This window comes from Larus michahellis, chromosome 5, assembly GCF_964199755.1.
Source record: "Larus michahellis chromosome 5, bLarMic1.1, whole genome shotgun sequence".
NCBI lineage: Eukaryota > Metazoa > Chordata > Aves > Charadriiformes > Laridae > Larus > Larus michahellis.
Window position 1 is genome coordinate 40165675 of NC_133900.1, and position 23624 is coordinate 40189298.

At 39.0% G+C, this 23624-nt stretch overlaps 2 protein-coding genes across 2 annotated transcripts; one reads left to right on the forward strand and one right to left on the reverse strand.

Annotated features, from left to right (window-relative positions):
* On the forward strand, positions 1–12340 carry TDO2 (tryptophan 2,3-dioxygenase). Its single transcript, XM_074589742.1, has 12 exons — positions 1–140; positions 501–600; positions 1739–1829; positions 2662–2732; positions 4405–4532; positions 6170–6356; positions 7552–7659; positions 8606–8717; positions 8831–8888; positions 9416–9495; positions 10117–10207; positions 11408–12340. The coding sequence occupies exons 1-12, from the start codon at positions 106–108 to the stop codon at positions 11559–11561; spliced, it is 1215 nt and encodes a 404-aa protein (XP_074445843.1). The 5' UTR covers positions 1–105; the 3' UTR covers positions 11562–12340.
* On the reverse strand, positions 12243–23624 carry CTSO (cathepsin O). Its single transcript, XM_074589743.1, has 8 exons — positions 23199–23624; positions 22047–22152; positions 20931–21064; positions 19582–19749; positions 17978–18099; positions 16626–16789; positions 16075–16167; positions 12243–14228 (listed from the first exon to the last, which is right to left on the reverse strand). Exons 1-8 carry the CDS (start codon positions 23418–23420, stop codon positions 14194–14196), a joined length of 1044 nt encoding a protein of 347 aa, XP_074445844.1. The 5' UTR covers positions 23421–23624; the 3' UTR covers positions 12243–14193.

Consider the following 23624-nt stretch of genomic DNA (forward strand, 5'->3'; position numbering starts at 1 on the left):
TAGGTGGTGAGATAAGGTTACATATAAGGCAACTGCAGCGGATTTGGGAACACTAACGGAGTACATTCCCTGGTGCGCAGCTCAGCGAGTTCAGGTCCTGGAATCATGAGCGGGTGCCCCTTCGCGGGGAACAGCTACCTGTGAGTCCCTCATCCTTGTATTTTGCTTCATAACTTTAGTTCAAATGATATAATGTTAAAATATGAAAGCTCAGAGAGGAATTAATGATAGACAGCTGTAGCTATCGCTAAAGGAAAGGAGATTGTACAAGGACTTGCCTGAGCACTTGTTATTTAATGAACTAGATGTAACACTACCAGCCATTACTGTGACAAGCTATATTTCTAAGTGAACTGTTTTTCTCAAAATCCTGCTTTAGTGGTTCATATTTTCAAAACAAATAATTGTTTGAATTGTAGATGCACCTGTTAGTAAAAAGGCAGGCATATTCATAGCCCTTTAATTAGATAGCTTATATATTTACTTAATTTTCTTCTTAGATTTAGCAAGCTATCTTTGGAAGATGAAAAAGATGATAAATCACAAGAAGGGATAAATAAAGCCAGCAGAGGTGGACTTGTCTATGGAGACTACCTACAAGTAAGTTTAAGAGTTGCATGTTTATCGCCCTGGTCTCTCTTAACACTTGAGCCAGGACCTGTGATTAATGCTTCTCCCAGCAGTCAGCCAGTCCCTAAGACAGGACCCCAAGAGCCCTTCGTCTACCTGAGCTCTCCATGTCTATTCATGGGCACAGGTGTCTGTCTCAACTGGGATGGTACAGGTAGACTGCGGGATGGCTTCTCAAACTGCAGGGAAGCTGGATATTTTGGGGGGTTTCGTAGGGAATTATTTATTTTGGTAAACCTAAAATGTGAAGTGGTGCACCACAAAAGGCTTTCTTTGGTCTGACAATCACCACTTGGCAATTTCTCCACGTCAGCAGGCCATGTGCAACTTCTCCGAATTATTGCGTGAAAGCCCAGAATGTTTGGCAGAAAAAATATATTGCAGAAATCTAGGGGGTGGGATGTTGACTAGGGGTGGACACAAAAAAACCTCAAACAAAGAACCGCAACAACTAGAAGTAATTAGAAAGAAGTAAAAATAAAACACCATAAGTAATAAAAGAATCTAGACTTTTTTTTTTGGTGACAGCATGAACTGAAATGAGCGGAATTACTCTGTGCTTGTGAACAGAAGACTGATTTGTTGACATTCTACATGGAATCTTGCAAAGATTTATTTTAAAATGATTATGATTAGATTGTAAATTTGACTCAGTAAAAAAATCAGTAATACCAGAACTGAAATAACTGGTACAGCCTCAAATCAGAGCTCTTGTGTAGATGTTATTGCATAATTACCCAGACTTTTACTATAGGAACTCCATTGTCATGGAACACAACAATATAGATGCAAGATCTGGAAAACATGCTGGATATTTTGTTTTCTCCTTTTTAGAAATAAAAATACAATTAAAATGATTTTCCAAACTTTATTACTTGAGGTACCTAAACTTTTCTTTTTAGGCAAGTTTTTTATTTTTTAATTTAAAAAGTAAAAATGACACCTGAGACCATTTAGTCTAACTTCTCATACAGCCTGGAATATGAGGCCTATATATGTTTGGGTTTTTTTAAATATTATCCTTAAATATTAGCTGTACACAGTAGGACTACCATTGCTATTAGCAGAATCGAGAGTTTTACAAAACAGTCCTGTCTTTATTTTTAAGCTGAACAAAATATTGAATGCTCAAGAACTTCAGAGTGAGAAGAAAGGAAAAAAAATCCATGATGAGCATCTTTTCATTGTGACGCATCAAGGTAGGTGGTTGGGAGAAGTTCGGGGTGGCTGACTGGTGTGTTTGCCACGGGGAGTTATTTGGTACTGAAACAAGCAATGCACAATTTGTTTCCATTTTAGACACGGTCACTACAATTGCTCTGTCTCTTATGTGCATTTATGTTTGTATGTATCCCTATATCACTTGTAAGGCTGCAATCAGCACTGCTTACGAAGACATAAATATAAACTTTGGATTTGGTAAACCGTTCTGGTTCTGTTTCTAGAGAAATTAAGGTGGTGAAACACATTCTCTATCTTAGTAACAAGCCACTGTGCAGCTTATTGTAGCCGAATTTTGTGTGTTGGCTTGTGCCCCCTCTGAAACTTCAATCAAGCTTTAACCATCCAAAGGCTGTCTAGAAGCCAGCATAGTGATTATGTGCTCCCTAATATCCACGTGTTTTGCAGGCACTGGCCTGATGACATTTTCCTGTTATTGACAGTAAACATGTAGGTGACATAAAGGTTGTAAGCAGCTCTGGGGTTAGCTTTTGTTGGAATATCAGATCTAGATTTTTCTCTTCCCCCTTTTGTAGTGAACATTCTGTACATCAAATATCTGATGCGTAAGGCATGCTTTAAAAAATCTGTCAGCATTCTCAACATTAGATTATTTCATGTAACAATATAGGTAAAGGACAGCATACTGCAACAGGTAATTCATTTGTGTATCAGCATCTTTTTATACGCCAGCAGTGCAAATGTAGGCTACCCATTTCAAATCAAAATGTAAGTTTTACTTCTTAAACGCTATGAAAAAAAAACAAAGTAATGCTAAAGTTAATGCTAACAACTCCTTTTTTGTTGTAGCTTATGAACTTTGGTTTAAGCAGATTCTGTGGGAAATGGACTCTGTGCGGGTGATCTTTCAAAATGGCCACGTAAGTTAAGAGCAAATATTCATTTTAGGAAAAACCAGCCCTCTCTTGCCTCCTGCCTTCCAGCCTGATATATTTGGCTTTACTAAAGCAACATGTGCTCTTTTTTGAAAGCGGCATTAAAAAAACCCAAAACCAGTGAAATTTGGCTGAGTGGCTCTTATATCCTAATAGTACAGACATTTGATCTGCAAAAACTGCAGATGCTGATAACTGGAAAAACTTACCTTGGGAATATTCTACTGCAGAAGAAGCATGCTCAGAGGCAAAACTGAAAACCAGAGGGCTAACAGATATTTTTATGTTGAAAAGTCACTCCTGCCTTTGTTCAACTTTTTGAAGTATATGACTATATCCTTCCATCCAATACCTGCTAAAGAAAAGGAAAACTCTTTTCAGCAGTTGTGTATCATGAAATCCAACAGAAAAGCAATAATCAAAATCAGAACGTACAATTGTATGATAATTTCTGAAAATTACAAATATAACAATAATACTTTGAACATCTCTAACCATTTCCCCAAAGCTAAACACACCTCATAACAACAGATAACAAAGAAAAACTCCTGACCTGATACTACATCCACAAAAAAAGGCTGACTGCATGTAATTTGAGGAATACCTTTAACGTCATGAGTGTGTGTATATGAAGAAAATTTGAAAATAGACCAGACTGAAAGAAGGGACCTTTTTATCATAATGTCCAATGAAAATGTTTTTTGTTGTCCTCCACATTCATAATTTTGTTGGCTTTTTAGTTGAACGTTATATCAAATTATAACCGATCAAATAAGTTCCTCTTAAGTAGAATAATTTTTCATTATTTATTTTTGTGAAAAATGGAACGTCGCTTATAATCAGATTTTGAAATGCCAATGTTAAGGCTAAGTAGACAGCAAAATGATTAAGGAAATGGTTATCATCTTTCATTTTTGTAGTTTGGTATTTTCTGGTTGCATGCCCTGATCTTAGAGAGAAATTTGATTCCAATTAAGCTAATAGGAATTTTAGCAGAATCCTCTGCAGGCAAAATGTTCAACTTTTGCCAGAAGAAAGCTTCTGAGTTTTCCATTTAATATTTTTAATATCCTACCAGATGCAGTGTTCTCTGTTTTCCTCTGCTTGCAAATGCACATCTCTGATGAACATCTTTTTAGATGCGCTCTCCTGACGTACCTCTCAGGAGCGGTATAATACCTCTTATTCTCTTTCTCAACCTGCCTTATAACTTCTTCTTTCACAGTAGTGGAAATGATTATAGAAGTGATTGGAATAGAAAGCATAATATAATTATCATATTATATCATATATCATTGAAAATAGCATTATAATCATTGGAACTGATAACGATATAAATGATTTTGGTGTAGAAGATAATTTCTTGAGGTGACTTTTGTTTCAGTCAAAAATGTTGAAAAGAAAAAAAAAATCCTATGTATTTGGCCTAGTTGTAATATATTATCAGTCAGAGAAAAACAGATTTCATTCTTTTAAAATTATAGCTTCACTTAAAAACAAGGCTCTCTATTCAATATGAGATTCTGCTGCTATGGATTTCATGTGGAAAGGACTTGTGAACTATAGTGATGTCCAACAATGAAAAGCCCTGAAATAAATAGGTAGAATATAAAGAGAACACCATTCTGTCTGGTTATGATCCTTATTTTTTCTACAGGTGAGAGATGAGAGGAACATGTTGAAGGTTATTACTCGAATGAACAGAATTTCAATGATTATGAAATTACTTGTGGAACAGTTCTCGGTTTTGGAAACTATGACTGCATTGGACTTCTTTGAATTCAGGTAAATATTTATATTCCTCCATGGTAATCCACAAACTGGTATTTCCCATCCTTAGAACTGGTTGTGAATTTTGCATGTGCCTTGGCAGCTTCTAGTACGTGCATCATTCAGTAAGGTGAGAGCGCACCTTAGAGAGGCAACCGTGACGTTAGAGTGCAAGGGTCAATTGAGAAGAAGCTGAGCTTGAGTGTGAGTCCAGAGTGCTCAGCAAAGAAGGACAAGTTAGTTGTTGATGTTTGTGTGGTGCTACTGAACGGTTTCAGAGTAAAAAGTTAAAACAATAGAAACAGCTCGTGGTTCCATTAACAATTTACTTTAAACTTACCTTTGCGCTGTTGCAGCCGTATTCTATAGCAAATCATAGAAGTGCTTGGGTGAGAGAATGCGCTCTCCCTAGATTATCAAATACATATTTTGTCTGCCTTGGTTTGCATAGTGTTTCCTTGCATCGTCTTTTCAGTGTCTCTGCAGTGCTGGGGGCTTCAAGTGGATGAAGGAAGCATTGCTGACTCCTCTTCTTTCTCCTCAATAACCTCTGCTCTCCAGTAGCTGCCCAATGCATGGATGGGCCGGTGGTTGATAGCTCTTCTGCCCAGGCTTTCTTTGGGATCCCTTGGCTTGCCTCACTTCTCCCATGGCATTTCTAACTCTTGCTTCAGCTATGACCTTCCACCACACTACCGTGTGTTATAGCTTTATCCGCTGTCTGCCTTCCTGTTCTTGTTCTGCTTGTGTCCCTGACCTGTCTGACTCGTGACCTCAGTGCCTTCCGGCATCCTATCCACTTCTGCATTGTTTTAGTACCCTTTCCTTTCTGCCTTTTAGTGTTTCCTAACTAAAAAGTACATGAAACTACAATTTTGCTTCTTGTGGAAGTCTGAAACACCTGTATCCTCTTGCATTGCACTACAGCAGAGGAAATTCATGGGCTAATCCTCTGTTTTGGTGCATTCTTGCTTCTGCTTTTCAACAACATACTGTCATTCGATAAGAAAACATAAGATCAAATCAATGATTTGTTTCTGCCAAATATTACATTTCCAATTCAAAGTGCATTACAATTATCTAGGAATATGGGATTTCAGATTACTTTTATTAATAATTTTTTTCAGCATAGTCACGCTATTTAACTCTGAAAGAATCCCATTAATGAATCCCTCAAACGAAACCCACTAAATTTTTTTCTGAATGTTATTCTATTGTATACATAGCAATTGTTCTGTATAACAAGCCTATTTAAAATGCATTCATTTTCACTTTAATGACAGAGAAAATTTTGTAATAGCTATTTGGGGTGAAGCTGCTTGTTCTGTCTGGAAAGGATGTGTTTCCTCCTTTACATCACACACACAAAGCTGCCATTTTAACACACAGTACAAACATAAGTGTGTGTATATATATCTGTGTATGCACAAACAATATATAGCTAGAAAATTAGAATATGTTGTACATACATTCTAGTTGCATTAAAACAGCTTGGGTTTTTTTCTTAATTGCAACCATAAAAAATGCTCAGATATCTATTTGATATTCTTCAAATGTGAAATATGCATTTTTTTATTTTGTTGAGAACCAGAAAACCCTATCATTGTAAAATAATATCCCATATTTTTGTATCTTTTCTTCTGTTCCCAAAGATACTACCTAAGCCCGGCCTCAGGTTTTCAGAGCCTGCAGTTCCGCTTGCTAGAGAACAAAATTGGTGTTCCCCAAAGTCTGAGAGTCCCCTATAACAGAAGGCATTATCGGGATAACTTCAAGGGACAGGACTATGAACTACTGCTTAAATCGGAGCAAGAACCAACACTACTGCAACTGGTGGAGGTAACAACGTCCGTCTTAGACTGCTTTGTTTTCCCCCATCTCCCAAGAATGTCCTTCATTGGTGTCGCTGACAAATTCTTCTTCCTTGAGAGAAGCAAGCATGCGGGCAATTTCCCAGTCAGTTGTGTTTTGGATTCTTACCAAATTTTGTATGAAAGAGACTTAGTCATTAGTAAACCAACTGATTTTTCACAGCATTTCCTCTTGTCTGACAAGTCTGACTGTTAACTAGTAAATTGCGTTGTGGAAATATGAGCTCAGAAAGTAAATGTACTGTTTCATTTGAATTGGTTTTCATGACTGTAAAGCCTTTTTAGAAGAAAACTTCAAAAATATTTCCACTGTTACTGATGGCTACTAGAGAGGTTAAAAAAAAGAAAAGGAAAAATGAAAACCCAAAATGGAAAGGAGAAAAGGTGTTTAACAAATGTTGATTTAATGACTTTTTCCTCAAAGTTACGAATGACTCACAGTAATTTCTCTAACTCCCTTATAATTTTCATACACAAAATTAACATAACTTTCTAAAGAATGATGCAGTATAAACCTCAGTAAAACCATCCACTCTTATTAGCCTTACCCATTTGTCTAATGACGCCTGATACAGAATATAAAAGAAATACCATAAGAGAAGGACCTAAATTAAGTGATCTCTAAAGTGAGAAAGATTCCTAATTTCTCCCCCCCCCCCCCCCAATTTCATTCCCAAAGGAAACCAAAGGGAAAGCTTTGCTAAGTGGCAAGTAAACTTGTGTCCTGTATCATCACATATTGTGGTGTAAGTTAATGACAGACTGCTTGATCACTATTCAGCCTGTCTGACATGATAAAAATAGGTTGTAGAGATGGTTCTGTATCTTCCTTCTGAGATTTATCTTAACAATGATCCTATATATGTGGAATAAGATTGTTTTCCTATACCTACAAGAGAGTTGATTTTAAAGATACTCTTAGAGTGAGACAGCTTTTGTCTTCCAACACTGGTCATTTAAACTGGAACCTGTGGGTGTTTGCAGCGCACCATTACACAGGTATAAGTCATCTCCGTGGACATGCTCACTCCAGCAATAAGCAACTCTATGGGATATTAAACCAGAACAACTGCAGCAGTGTCATTTATGTTGTTAGAACTTGTAATTCTAGGGTAATGCGCTTGCATTGTTAATGTTTGAACACATCATTGTTATTATTGAAGGCATGGCTGGAAAGAACTCCAGGACTTGACGCAGAAGGATTTGATTTCTGGGGACAATTTGAAGTGAATGTTTCAAAAGGTCTAGAAGAGGAATTTGCCTTGGTGCAGGTATATATTATTCTCTTGATCTAGCTATAAGCAAAGACAGCTGGCAAAATGACATCCTGACATCAGTTTGACTTTTGGCCCACTCAGTTTCTCACTGACTCCACTTAATCGTCAGCAGCCACTGTCTGCAAGAAGCAGAAAAAATTGCAAACTTTTCCAGGAAATCTGAATAAGTTTGGAATTTGATATCTACGGTGGTTTAAAGCATGTGATACATGGATTATTTTATTGCAAAAGGAAAGAGACAGTATCAATGGAAGGGCTGAAATTGATTTTACTGAAACTACAACTTTACTTTCAGTTAGAACTTGCATTTACAGTTCAGAGTAAAACTCCACAGAGTCTGGGTCCGTGAGCTGAGTATTCAGTGTCACTATGACCAGCCCGTTTCTATTTAACAGGATTTGGTGATTTGCTGCCATGTGATCATGTGAATTACACTAGCAAATAAGCACAAGAAAATCCTTGAATATTGTAAGACCTGTAGCTTTAGGTACATTTATAATGGGAAAAAAAGCACCATAACATAATAATTAATCGATTTCCTGAGAATATCTGTTTATAACTTTCTAATTTATCTAAACTTTTTTTATTTCAATTTTCTTACCCATAGCTGTGCAAAAAAATCAGACTTCAAACAAATGAAAATTAAGTGTTTTTAAGGCCTCTAGGCCTAAAGAAAAGTGATAAGCTGCCAGTCTGTTTGAACACTCATTCAAGTGAATTATGTTGACAGCGATTTAATTGTACATTTTGTGGTAATTGTGTTTTTTAAAGGACAGTGACTCAATGACTCATCTACCTTGTTTGAAAATACAGTTCTTACATTTAAGATGTAAACTTAGAGAGTACTTACAATGAAAACAGAAATTACATCATGGGTCATTCAAGTGCTTAATTTTTCGTATTGAATACTAAAATCTGGTTTTTGTTTTAAATACCAAAGGCCAAACCAGAATCGGAAGAAAAAGATGACTTATTATCTGAATTCCAAAAACAGAAAGATGTATTACTTTCCTTATTTGATGAAAAACGCCATGAACATCTGCTCAGTAAAGGTAGATTTTTTTAATATACGTCAATATGCACTTTTTATACATGATACATGTTATCACATAATAGCATTAAATTTGTGGGAGAATCAGTAACTAAAGACACTTGTATTTTGCAGGAGAAAGACGACTGTCTTATAAAGCGCTGAAGGGTGCCTTAATGATCTACTTCTACAGGTAATGTTAGAGGATGTACCTTTAATGCTTACTGGCAGGAGGAGAGGTGAAGGTTAAGGACAGCAGCACAGGTTCATTTAGGTTAAAACGGGACTTGGAAAGTTACCTAGTCCAACCCTCCACGAAAACCCAGATCAGTTAGACCCAACTTGAAGGTCAGATCAGGCTGCTCAAGGCTGTGTCCGGTTGAGTTTTGAGTATCTTCACGGGTGGAGGTTACATGGCTTCCCTGGGCACACGCTTCATGCCTGACCAGATGCTGCTCCTCAGATTGAAACTAGCAAATGCCTTGTTCGAACTGCTCTACAAAATGTCCTAGAGAGATTTAGAGTATTTTTCCAAGTATGAGGGGAGAGGCGCAGATCAAGACTTACGTGGCAGAAGCGTTTGTTAGATTATCGACTGACATCTCAATACCAATTGAGGAAAAACATAGGTTAAGTCACTGTTATGCACTGGTGAAGCAAAACTTTGAAAAATACAGTGTATCAGAAGAGGTCTCACTGTTTTCCCTTTCATTTTCCAAGGGAGGAGCCTCGTTTCCAGGTTCCCTTTCAGCTCCTTACCTCCCTTATGGATCTCGATGTGCTCATGACCAAATGGAGGTGTAAGTTTCACTTTTTGATGGTGACACTCCCTCTTTTAGATGCAAGTCAACTGTTTTGTTTCATCCTCTTTGAGACAACTTATACATAGAGTTTTAGAATTGAGCTTCTGAGTTTGTACTTGAGGAATGATGTTTTTTCGTTTGTACTTCAGCTGAGAGGAAAGATGAACAGCTGCTTCTGTGCTCGTTAGATACATAGGTGTAGCTATCACTTCTATGACATGCTTTAAGTTAGGTGAACAATTTTAAGGGACAGGTATGTATTTTTCCAATGTCTGCCAAAATGTCGTCATGACAACTTCATATGCAAACATTCCTTCTGCTCCTTCCCTATCTAGACATCCATAAACGAATTCATTCATTTCATATTCATATTCATTCTGTATTAACAGAGCATAATAATGGAAAATAAATAAGTGTATTCATTCTGTATTAACAATAATTTTGTATTAGTTGACTGAAGAGTGGCACAATTAACTCCTGCATTGCTGAAGACCTAGTAGTTCAGTATCTCTGTAAAGCCTCCATATGATCTTTAATATCCGTGACGCACCTTGATGTGACCCTTTGGTTATGTCTTAACACCGAACATGCGCCATGTCCTTCTTTTGTATTACTCAGACAACCACGTCTGCATGGTGCACAGAATGATTGGCAGCAAGGCTGGCACCGGAGGCTCCTCAGGCTACCAGTATTTGCGCTCAACAGTGAGGTGAGAATAACGCGTTTCCCCCATTACCTGCAATAATGCAGTCTGTAGATACTCTAACGCCAGGGGGCGGATTTCAGACGGCTCATCGGAGGCCAGAGGGCTGCTCTTTCTCTTTTGGGACTCCAGCGTTTCCTCCTGGCTGTTGTACATTTACTTATCAGGTTGACATGTATACATTTTAAGCCTTTTGAGGCAATAAGAACTCCTTTTGATCACTCATGCAAAGTGCCATTCATAACTCTCAGTCAAGGGATCTAGGCGTTACTGTAATAGCAGTAATATTAATCCTGCACTGTTTAGTTTGTGTGCAACCTAGCCCAAGCTAATGAGGGGATACGGGCTGGAAGTGAGCCCCGTCTACTGTGCAACTGATGACAGTGTCTTTATTCCTTAGCGCCACCTCTAATCGTACAACCTACAGTACTTCAGAGTAGGATTGAATATATTCTTACAGCTGATAGTAATTAATACTCTCAAGCTGTGCAGGCAACAATCAGAAGCATGTTTCCTTCTGCTGAACGAAGCAAAAAAGGAACTTAAAAGGGATGGTTGGGGCCTGAGCACAGAACTCTCTGGGTAGAACTTCCTTTACACCAAATGTGAGGATTCAGCTAGTTAAGACAATTCAAGCCTTATTCCTGCAACTATGTCCTGACAGTCCTGAACGACATTATGTCAAAAAGGCTGTTTAAAACATCATCTTCTAAGAGGACCTTCTTTGAGGTTTGTTTTCAAAGAGAAACCGCACATAGCTGGTGACTGCCGTGTATGGCTGTGGGCAACGATTCCCATCACAACCATCAGCACAGACAGTGGAAAAGAAAGCAGTCGGTTATACTGAATTTGAAGATTAAGGATTCACCATCTTTTTCAGCAAGGCTTCTCACTTCCTTAATTTCAGGTTAACGTTCTTCCTTGATAAACTCTGTTTCATACCTACCACAAGAGCGGAGGTCTGGAGATTATAGCCTCTCCATACTCCGCATTTCCAGAAGATGTGACTATAGCAATCGTCTCTCCTTTAAGTCTAATCTGCTATGCCCTAGGAACAGTTAGGATTGGATTTTTTACTTTGGAATATTCAGGAGGAGGGTTAGTGCAGAAACCTCATTAAATAAATAAAAGAGATGGAATGATTCCTGAGGATTTTGAAATTCATGCTGGTATCACAGTATTAATTGCTCCAATTGTCTTTTTCAGTGACAGATACAAGGTGTTTGTGGATTTGTTCAATCTTTCAACGTTTCTAGTGCCAAGACACTGGATACCAAAGATGAACCCGACCATTCATAAATTCCTTTACACAGCAGAATACTGCGACAGCTCCTATTTCAGCAGCGAGGACTCTGACTAGCCTGCCTTTCTAGACTGGTTGCTGTAAGGAACTTCAGGACTTTCACCTTGAGTGGTACTGCCCCTCAAATACAACAGCCATTCTCACGCAGTGTGGGTGTGTAAATACGTATTTATGTATGACAGCTCTGTGAATAGTGTGAAGAAACTTAATTGTTCATAGAAAAAACAATCGAGTTATCATATATTAAGACTAAAATGATACCCCAATTCAACTTGATGACCAATTCAATTCTTAGTTGGGCTTCTTAAAACCGACACCGAGAGAGACATAGCAAATGATACAGAATTATCATGATCGTGTCTTATTTGTACACATTTTTGTATTTGTTTCTTTGCGTAATGGCTGTTATTAATTTACTTCTAGCTGAGGATGTAATTAGTCTCATCATCTTCAGAAGAATATTAGTTTCTGAGCTTCAGTGGAATTTCAAAAAAAACTTTGGGTTAAGAGTTTCAAAAGCTAGATTTAAAAAAATAAGTCGATAGAAACCCAAGCATCTTGAACTTTTATGTACATCAATAATCATGTTGCCATCTATGTGTTACATATAAATGTAAATCCCTTCCGTAGAAATATAAATAAGTACTTACTTTGACCTTCAAGTAATGCAATGTTAAAGCTCATCTTTAGCTAAGTCGTCTTCTAAAGCACGCATAAAGTTCAAACAACAGTATGACAGGCATTTGAAGTGTTTTTTATTCAAAATATCGTTGAAATAAGGACAACATGGATATCTAATAAAAGTGAGGCAAATTTGGCCATGGAATATTGATAAAGCTGTGTCGTCTTCTCATTAGATGGACTCGTCTTTTTAAACGCTTCACTTGGAAATACACGGTAGGCCTTAACTTTTGGTGAGTTGCTCTGTGTCTTAGCACTTTAGATACTTACGCCTGGTAGCACCACCTCAAAAACACTGGTGGAACATCTGTGCATGATTCTACTATAACAATATTACTCTTATCAATGCTAATTAGGAACTTTGGCTATTGTTTTCCAGTTATGGAAGTGTGCTATTTGTTGTTTGTAAACTGCTAAGGGAAGGCCATACTACAGACAACTGTAAAACTATGGAAGACTTCCGCTTTTGTTCATCTGAAGTTTTCAGCCAGTAAATTCAGTAAGTAGCAGAACCTGAAGTAGTGAAACATAGCACTTGGTCTTCCTTCCGTTTAAAATATTAACACTTAAAAGTAGGAGGACTAAAATGACAATACTTACAATAGGCAATTATGATCGCATTTGTGATAAAAAGATAATACCCTGATCTATTAACATGGTACAAATGAGTGCAATTGAGTAACTGACTGCAAAAATTACAGAATTGCTTCAATACTTTTCATGGTAGTGCTTCAGAAAGGATATAGGTAAGGCATTCCAGATAAAATATTCAGAGCATTCTAGAATGACACGTTCAGTTGTGAATTCTAGTTACATTTGCCTGCAAGCGCAGTTTTACAGGTCAGTGGGGCTGGAACCACCTTTTGATTCCCAGAGAGGTCCACCTATGAATTCAACTAATGGAGGGAAATTTAACATCCACTCTATTTGGAGTATTCTGTAATTGCTGACTTTCTGAAGGTGGCAAATACATATTAACAACCCCCACCCTCATAATTTTTTCTGTAATGCATAAAGTTTTTAATTTCTGCTTTGCAACGGGCTTCACTATTAGTTGTGAAGTAGAGAAGAGAGAAGGCATGGAACTAACACAGCTCTCAAAGCAGTGAAAGGCTGATTTGCAAATACATCCTGCCAGGTCACAGGTTGTTACACCACTGTAACTGCCTTGGTTTGTCTAACTACAGTTACTTCTTACTTTTCTGTACACCTAACAAATTAATGCAGAAGACTCTGATATTCCAGGCACTTTCCAAAATACCCTCCCTACTCTGAAGTCCTATTTACCCAAAAAAAGTCTGAAGACTGAAACTGGAAGGCTGCAGCCCTTCAGAGACAGCGGGTGCTCAGGAAACAACTCTGACGCTCCATTTCCCTCTTCTATTACTCTAGCTCTACAGAAAAAGTAGGATTTCACAAAAAGGAGGAAGACAAAATGTGTGTGTCTGTCAGAGGTGCCAGAAAAGCCAAGACAAGGTATCAAAGGTATCAAAGCAAAGGTATCAATACAAGGTATCAAAGCAAAACAAAGGGAATATTTTCTTCCAACTGCCATTCCTCCCCTGCAATATAAGCAGACCTAATCATGGTGGTTCTTATATTCAAAGCACTTTGATTATATTCTGTCATACTATTGATTATTTGATCCAAATTCCTTATCATTTGTCATCACTTCTTTCCTTTTAAGATTTTTTTTATGGACCAGTTTTCAGACACCTGGATAAGGGTTCACATTCACAGTTTCAGTCCATCTTTGTAACTTCTTTTTACGTACTCTGCAGTTGATTCTGAGTCTTCTTAGTCCATGAGAGATTTGATATGCAACGCACATGCCAAATAAAAACACTTTTAAAAACTCAGGCCAACCCATTCCTACACTGCCTAAAAGCAGGAATTGCCCTTACAGTCATTTCTTACTTTAGAAAAGGTTGCTTTGAAGTATATCTTCACATAAAGTGTGTGCCAAACTATTATCCAAATGATAATCGTTGTCTTTGGCCAGCTAGTGTCAAACAAATACTGATGAAACCGTATCTGCTATACCTACAAATGAAACAAAAAAAACATTTTAAATAAATACTCTAAGTGGAGACTTGCCAGAAATAAGATCCCAGAATTCACATTCATATAATTCCCTCTCTCCATGCCATAAGAGTACGGACATGCATGACTGCTGGGGTGGAGGAGCAGGGAATGAGCTGCAACCCTTTTATTTCTTCCTTGCCTGACACTATTTTAGCTGTGCTCTACGCTCCTTCCCCCCTCTATTTTCATGTTCAAAACTTCAGATCCTTTTTGAGGATTCAACATTGGTCCAATCTGGGTGCTGAAAAGCCATCTAAACCTTGGTTTCATCTTTCCTTTTAAACACTTTCATTAGCAATGGATAGACAATATGAAGTTATGTAGCTGAAAGCTCACCAATAGACTGGACATCACTAATTTCATTACAAGACACGTTTCTGAACTCTCATATGCACACAAACACAGAGCAAACCAGGCTTTTATTCATGCTCAGTCCTTTTTGCATTGTTGTACTCCTTCCAGCACTAAAAGCGAAGTCTGACTACAGCCTGTGAAGGTGTCAAGGGGTGATGGCTCTCATACCCTCAAAAGTGGTGTCAGAGCACCTCTAAATCAGAAGACAATTTCTGTGGGGGAAACAGAGCAACTACTGACCTTTGCTGGATTGTTCCTGTCAGACATGCTACAGAAAACGTGACAGATTCTGCTTTTTGAGAGAATGGATTTTGAAAATAACACGGCTGTTCCTCCTGACCACTTCTACACTTGACTTGCTTTAATTATCACTACTTCTAAATTTCTCTTTCCAAACAGTTTGTTTATACAACAAGAATAAGAACAAAAGTTTCAGCAACATGGAAAAGCTATGATTGGATACGTTGTCCTGACCTTTACTGAGTGCAGGCAAACTGAATATTATCTATTCTTATTTGCAGAAGATTTACATCATCTAACACCTCTTACAAAGACTGAGAGAGCTACTGTGAAACATCCACGGAAGGGAAAGACAACAGAGGACTTACAGTGCTAATCTAACAGACAAAAATTCAATGGACACACAACACTTACTATTTAGTATTCCAATCCCAGCAGTTTGGCTCAGCAATCTTTGCTGGTAAACAGGAGCTTCCTCTGCCTTACCTCCATATCCAGTCACTCAGAAAAAACTGGGTACGTAACACTACAAAACCCCCTCAAACGCCAAGAAAAATCTCATGCAGACAGTAGTAGGGCAGGAGATGGAACTAGCAATAGAAGTATACACATCTATCCTACAAGAAAAGCCACAAGCAGGGTACGCAATTCCCCAGCACAGGCAGATCCACTTTCCATATTTTTTTGCTAAACTGAGCTCAAAGATAATTGCATCCACCAGACCAGGACAGCAGCTGTTCTACATACAGAGTACAGCGATGGCACTAACCTAGTCCATGACTAGGTTTGTCCATGACTTGTGCAAAGTATTCAGCACTGTCCCGCATGGCAGGGGGGCTGGAACTAGATGATCTTTAAGGTCCCTTCTAACTCTAACCCTTCTACGATTCTATTATACACGACTGTATACTTTACAATGCCATTACCTCTACATGGTAAGGTACAATAGCACTTTAATTGTTATGCCTTATATGGCTTTACCATTGCATGGTGTTTTTCAATCATTCAACTATACGGCTTGGTTGAACTAGCAACCACTTTATTTACTTTTCCACCTGAACTCATCTAGCCTCTTTTGAAACATAGCAATGATTTGTATTTCCTCTCCGAGGATCCCATTATATTCAAATTATTATTATTATTACTTACGTGGAGAAACATATCCCAGCATGTGGCCTTTACCACTTTAATTATTTTTTGTCAGACTTACCACAGACGTTGCCGCCTATCTTAACACGAACATAGCCGTCTATTCCCCATGTAGGCCCCCACGAGTTCTGTACAATCCAGTAAGGGATACTACCTGGAAGAGACATTTTTGTCAACAAGAGACAACATAAGATGTGGGAAGCATAAAAACTTCTAACAACACTCTACAGAGTTACCGTTCTAGTACCTCATAGTTTCTGATGGTTTGATGATACAGTACAGTGAAACCTACTGCTGTTTGCATGGAGGACAGAGCTTATGCTCCAGTGTTGAACAGACTGGATATATCCTCTGCTAGCATAAAGACACATACAACTGTGTTTGTGACTTTACAAGGACATGAAGTCCCACAGAACTGAAGAAGTACAGACAAGATGAGCTTTTCTCCTGGGATCAGGATGCAGTTCCAGAACTGATGTGACACCAAACCAAACAGGTCTCACCAGAACAACCAGTTCTGGATTTTAATCACCTGCCCCACAGGAGGCAAGTTTTAAGTAAGAGAAAAAACATAAAACCCACTGGGTTGAAGTTCAGTTGATGGACACGTACCTGTTCTGTCAAAACCAGTGATTAGAACAGCGTGATTTGCTCGTCCACTGGAGCAGTGATATTGTATGATCCCACCAAGATAATCCTGCCAGCTAACCGCATCTACTGTTACTGCCAAAGGGCCCCAGTTAATGAGCATCCTCATCATTTCTTCTTCCTGACCACTGTGAAAGAAGTGAGAATGACAAGTGACTTAAGTTAGCACACTAAAGCAATTGGAGAGGTAGTAATCTACCTGTTAAGTACAATTTAAAAACCAAATAATTCAACTGTTTCCTATAAGTTCTATACACCACATAACATACATCAATGCATGTGTATTTCATATGCTACAACACAATAATACAAATACAGGGCACACAGACTACGGGAAAGGTGCAGATCCAAAGATATGATGCTATTAAAAAGAAGCAGGTTTCTGGGTCAAGTCAGTGGGCAATGGTGAGCACTATGTACCTTTTATACATCACTCTTCTCAATTAAAAAACAGCGTTGGACAACCCTCAGTCTATATTATTTCCCAGTAGTTTTTCAAACATGCAGAAGTACCTCTCATATCATAGATAATAACACGCTAAAATATGTATCAAAACAAAGGACATTACCCCTCTCAGACATTACCATTAGCGTCCTCATACAGTTTTACTTATGTAATATACTGGAACAGGAAATCTTTATCGCTGGCAAATACAGACTGGGAAAGCTGTAATTGATTTTAGTTACTTCTATCTGGCAGTAATTCAATTCTAGTCAAAATTATATTTCTTGTCTTGAAATTCAGTATGCAGCAGTATTGTACTGATAAAAATTAGAAAAAAACTTTCTTGCTACAGAAACCTTAAAAACTACCAGCTGCCTTGGCAAAATTCAGTTGACAACACTGTTTGCTAAGTCACAGACTGGAGGAGGATGCGGGCGGGTATGTAAACAGATGAATACTGAAATAATTGAATACTTCCTAAATTTTTCAACAAATTCCAATTACTATTGGTAGGATTCACCTTTTCTGATACTTAAGCAATGTAATGTGAACTTAGCATATATTTAAAATTGTAACTGACTCAACGTTCCAACTGTAACACAGCCAACTGAAAAGACCTAATTGCAAGACAGTGACTTAAGCTTTCTAATTTGAACAAGTTTAGTGATGGCAGGGTTGAGTGGATTCATTGAGGCAAGCCATAATCCTAAAAAATGTTATGTATTCATTCTTATCCAGTACACAGCTACAGAACTGATGCAATCAACCTCATAACCTTTGGCTGGTCAATGCACTATTGGCTCTGTCTGACTCCACCGTTAGTGAACAGAAGGAAAAGTACAGCAAATAGAAAAGAATCAATAGCAGCTACCTGAAGTCATATGCAGAAAATCCTGTTATTGAAACTCCAAAATCTGAGTGACCAAAATAATGGCACAGTCCTGTCTGAGCTTTAAAAGTGTATTCTGAATCTCTCACAAGTTTTACTTTTGTCTGCAAGAAGATAAATGAATGAGAATTTAATGCATTTGACTTTAACACTATGCAGATCAAAACACATTGAAAATGACCACAAAACTCACTCAAAATTCATTGTATTCTTGGTGTGATTAGAAATTAGCATGAGAATGTCATGTTGGGAAGTAAGTTATATACTATCTTTAGTTTCCTTGTTCGCAGAGAAAGCTTCAGAAGGCATTCAGAATTCTTTAAATAATGAACAGAATTTAAAAGGTATCTCTGGTTTAAACTAGTCTCATAAGCAATCTCATCAATTTAAAGACACAGAGACTGCGCATTCATTTAACGAATGACTATTCATTCTCTTCATATGACAGCCACACAGAAAATTATCCTTCCTTTGGGACAGTTCAAGAACCACAAACATCCCAAGAATAATTACATAAAATATTGAAATTAAGTCCAATTCTGCTATTAGCATCAAATCCTCATGCCAGTATATAATGTATTATAATAGCTGCAACAGTTCAAAGTCCAGCTACAAAGCTATTGCATCAACCTTCTATACTTCTTGTCTTCTGTAGTATAGTACATTTATAGTACATATTGCCAAGCAAGAGGGAATTTTGCTTCAGAGGAATCCAGATGAATATCCTCTGTCTTTCTTGAAATGCAAACTTAAACGAGTTATCTAGACTGTTATTAGATGGGGTTACGTGAATCTTCATCGATTACAGAGTTTCTTAAAAAGGATAATCAGCTTTTTCTGAGAACTTAAAAAAACTAAGGAATTCTTTTTATATTCTTGTAAATCAAACTGTTACCCTAGAGAGTACTTTTTATTTCAGAGATATTAAAATGTTTCTGCTTACATATGTTGTTAATACACACATTTCCCATGAATGAAATGTGTTAACTACAACTAAAGTAGAAACTATGTCTGCATTTTCATTGTTTTGGGTTGCAAGTGAAGCAAAGGTATTTATTCTGAGGTTCTCCTCACTCCTCTTTGATTTTACAGCGTTTGCAACAGAAACCACAGAAATTTGAAAGTTGAGTATCTCAATATCCCTCATTTTCCCTAGATGCTGGTACCTAAACTGGAAACTCAAATCCACAAAATGACATATAGATAAATGGGTCCTTCTACACTGGTACTGTATATTTGCAGTTCCAACTGAATTCAGTGGAAGTACTGTAGCTTTCAAGGAACATTATTTCAGCCCCTGTGGGATGACTTGTTACATTCGCAATAACACATAGAGACTATAAAATTCCAGTCAAGTTTCAGTTCTCTCTGGACAAGCTTTCTCTTGATTCCAGACTAAATAAATATGCTTACATATGTACACACATACGTATGTGCCTACATACATACATATACACACATACATAAAAAAAACCCCAAATCAGCTGTACACTCCACCTTCCCCACCACTTTTCCCCAGTAAAAAAAAAAAAAAAAGTTAATATGAAAGCTAAGGAAGGCTTCAAGATTTATGAAAAGTTTCAAACCTGGTTCAGCCAGTTCAAAGCACTAACAGTGGATCCCCCGCTGCATCCGTAATTATTGTATGAACAGTCAATAACCTGCTGTACGCTAAGTTCTTCCAGGTTATTTCCTTTAATTGCATAGGCAGACTCTATACTACCCACAACGCTGAAAGCCCAGCAGCCTCCACACTGGTACAAAGGGAAGGGAAATGGGAGAAAGAAGTCAGCTTTGTTTTTGAAGCCTGATATGAGAAGAAAAAAAGCATCAAAAAGCTCTTCTAATGCTCTTCATTTACTACATCATCCTTGAACTTCATTTTTAAGGCAATTATCAAAGAAATTTGATGAGCCATTTAAAATACTGAACTTTTTTTTCCCCCTGTGCTGCTCTCTGAAAGCTAGAAATGCATTATGGGTATCTTATTTCAGGGATTCCTTCCTGATTCATTTTTGCCCTTTACAGATAGGTCTGAGGATGCTTTTTACTGTGAGATATCTATTTTCTTAAAGAAAGATTAGGCCTCAGGATGAAATTATTTTTTAACCGCATTAGTTAGTAAGTTTTTGAAAGGATGCACTTAAGGAGACAGTCTACAACTTCCTACAGTCCGAGAATTTAATATAATAGATTCCAGTTTAAGAAAAGAGTAAACTGAAATTAAACACAATAGAAAATTTCTTAGACAGTAACGGAATCTATACTGTAGTTCTAGGTTCTTTAAATTGCCACATTTAAAATAGGAATCAGAATTTATTTCTAGGCAAGGTCCAGGTTACACAACATGAAGCACAGAAAGGAAAGACACTGTGGATTTAACAGCTTGTTTGTTTCTCACCAGAGACCATAACCACTCTGTGATAAACTATAATCATGTGGAGTCTGGTTATCTTCCTATCATGAATGTATGCCCTGAGTTGTTCAATGGTAAAGATATGGGTGTTGACCAGCCAAGGGGATTCAATCATGAGAGAAAAAAACAGCAAAGGATCTATACCCATCCAGGTGAAACTGGGGAATGAGGTCAGGTACTGAACTTACCTCAGTCTCTTCAGAAAAATACAAAATACACATGGTGCAAAATATTTGCAGATTTAGTTAACTAGATCAAAAAATGTATTTCACAGTTTATAACTGCATGATTTCTAAATGCACAACTTTTACGTCTCATGCTTTTAAGTCTAATACCGCTTCATATAAAATGCTACATGACTTTGTGTATGTTCAACTGTCCATACTTGTGCCAGCGCTCCTTCGAGTCTTGAGGCAGTGCTGGTCCCTTCCAAAACCTTTACTGTGCTCTACAACGTACCTGCTGGAACTGTTTCTGAGCAGTGCTTGAGAACCAGGAAAGGAAAACACCAAGACTTACTGTTTGCTGATTTCTCACTTCTGCAATGACTTTCTTGTCCCTCCAGTCAAACTTCTTGGGCAAAGGTTTTTCCTTTCCCTTTAGCACTTTTACGTATCTGGGAAGTTTGTGAGGTATGCTTCTTAAGTAAATAGCTAAACACAGAATACAAACATCTATAAATCTACTAACTAAAAAAAAAAACCAACCAAAAAACCACAAACAACTGTTTCACTAGAAGCTATACAGGCAACTTTGATCAGCAGTTACAATCATTAGACTACATCTCATTCTCAAATCCATAGAAAATTCATTTATTTTAAAATAATCATTATACTCCAGAACGAATGTAAGTACCCCTACAGTCCTAGAAAGAACAGAAATATTCCATGGAGGGAATATGGGTAAAATAACTATTCCATAAAACAGGTTTTGTTTGAAAATTTTCACATTTTACTTACTGGGAAAATATTACTTTATTTTAGTCAGGAAAAAGGGGAAAAATAAAGAGGAGAATAATGTAAAGATTCTGAAACACACCCAAATTGCTAGCTTTTCACTAAAAAAAGCTGCTTAATTACTTAAAATAAGAGAGGTGTGAAATCCCCCAATGAATAGAACGTATAACAGCAGACTTTAACGGCAGGAAGGGAAGGTTAGGTTAGGTATCAGACAAATTTTCTTAGTAAAAAAAATTAAGCGTGTCATATTGCTCCTGAAAGTCACAGCTATCATTGTACAGCCTTGGATCTCCTAGCATTGTTTGGATTGTAGTAAATTTTGTCTTGGAGTAGGGAATAGGAGCCTGGAGTACCCAAGAACCTTGTGTATTTTCCAATTTTACAACTGTTGAAACTGAAGAAGTCTTTAAGACCCAATGACTTCTCAGGCAAGAAGGCAGCCAGAAGAGTCTGCATACTAAATCATATTCAGGCTCTGGGCAATTCAACCTTGCAAGACTAAAGAAACATGAAGAGGACTGTTGCATCCTTCAGAAGTACTTACAGTTTGGTACCAGGCATTGTAAACTAGCTGACTACCAGCACTGGAAGAATCTGTAAATGTGAAAGATACGAGGTTCTGGGAAAGAATAAGAAAAATAACAGAAAAGGTATTGGCAGCAGCCAGAAAATGTACCTTTGAACTCTTCAGGAAACAGGTGAGAAAACTGATTTATTCCATAGAAGGCAGTTGCATTATCTTTCGATGGTGAATTCAGTAATCTAATTCTTTTAGCGCTTTCCTGACGGGAAAAAAATAATATTGTGGACATTATTAGGTTAGCAGTAGTCACAAAACCCTAAGAGCAGAAAAATAAAAGGTTAGCAACAGTAAACATGAATTTAGATAACAAGACAGCTGTTCACCTCAGATTCATCGTGGATTCCTATCGAACCAATATGAAAGCCATTAGACTAATTTCAACTATAAGAAAGATACCAAAAAAGCATTTGTAAAGGGCATGAAGGGTAAAAAATTGATATGAGACAGACAAAACAGGCAAGCTGAGAACAAACTGTGTCAAACTCATCTGATGCCCTTCTTTGACAGCACAACAAAGCATGCGGTTCAGAGATACATAAAAATACCTTCAGATAAGAGTTACCCCTATCTTGCTTTATGTCCAAAAAACCCAGTATAATGGCCTAAAGACATTAAAAAAAAACCCTTAGGTTTTAAATTACCAGTAATCCTAGATCTGTGAAAAAATGTTTTTAACCTACAAAAGGAAGACGGCCTGACACGCTCACAACATCATCTGCCGGCGCCGGCCCTCAGCCCCCCGCCGCCCCCTCAGACGGTCACCCCTCGCCGGGCACGACGCGGAAAGGGGGGCACCGCAGCGGGCAGTGGGGGGGCGCCCTGCCAGACCTTCCCAGTCGCCCCATTTCCCTGCAGAGACACAAGCAGAGCCGGAGCCGTGAGGCGCGGGGCGGGGTGTGTGTGTGAAAACCGCCTCCGACCAAGCCGGGGTGCGAGGCGCCGGGGTGCGAGGCTCCTCGGTGCGAGGCTGACACCTGCCGTCAGAAACCGGGAAGGGGAGAAAAAGCAGCGACACCCCAGCCCCAGCCACTCGAGGGGAAGCCGAGCAGGCAAGGGCTGAGGAAAACGGAGCCGCGAAGGATGGCGGAGCGGGTTTCGCCACCTTCCTCCACCTCTCGCCCCCCAGTCAGCCGGGGAGCAGCGGCAGAGCGGCACCTCGCCATCCCTCCTCCTCCGGCGGAGCCCGCAGCCAGGGCCCGCTGTGTAGCGCGGACGGCGAGTGTAAGCGCGGGGAGGGACGCCTACCCGGAGGGCCGCTGCCATCGCTTCTTTCTCCCCGCCGCCTCCGTCCCACGGAGGGCGGCCCGGGCCACCGGCGCCGCCGCCGCCGCCGCCGCCGCCCTCCTCCCCAAGCCGGGTGCCTGCAGGCGCCAGGAGGGCAGCGCTGCCCGCCTGCAGCAGGCAGCAGAGAAGTACCAGCACCAGCACCCCCATCGAGCAGCTGGGGCAAGCGCCGGGTCGCGCCATGCCGCGCCGGGCAGCGGGACCCGCTCCCTACCGGGTCCCCATCCGCCGCCCCTCCCCTGGCCGCCATGTCATAGCGGGGTGGGGCCTGGGAGGCGAGCCTCCACCCCGCCGAACTGTCCGGCTGGGCTGTTTTCGAAAGCGGAGAGGGGGCTGAAATCACCTTTCTTTCAAACCGCTGCTGGGAGGCAGCCGCCCCCCCTTCCC

Excerpts from the sequence above, each read along its gene's own strand:
- TDO2 (XM_074589742.1), top strand. The coding sequence starts at position 106 with ATGAGCGGGTGCCCCTTCGCGGGGAACAGCTACCT. Across the intron at positions 141-500 it reads TTCGCGGGGAACAGCTACCT|ATTTAGCAAGCTATCTTTGG; the intron begins GTGAGTCCCTCA and ends TTTTCTTCTTAG. Across the intron at positions 7,660-8,605 it reads AGGAATTTGCCTTGGTGCAG|GCCAAACCAGAATCGGAAGA; the intron begins GTATATATTATT and ends TAAATACCAAAG.
- CTSO (XM_074589743.1), bottom strand. The coding sequence starts at position 23,420 with ATGGCGCGACCCGGCGCTTGCCCCAGCTGCTCGATGGGGGTGCTGGTG. Across the intron at positions 22,153-23,198 it reads CGATGGCAGCGGCCCTCCGG|GAAAGCGCTAAAAGAATTAG; the intron begins GTAGGCGTCCCT and ends TTTTCCCGTCAG. Across the intron at positions 16,168-16,625 it reads CACTGGTTTTGACAGAACAG|GTAGTATCCCTTACTGGATT; the intron begins GTACGTGTCCAT and ends TGTCTCTTCCAG.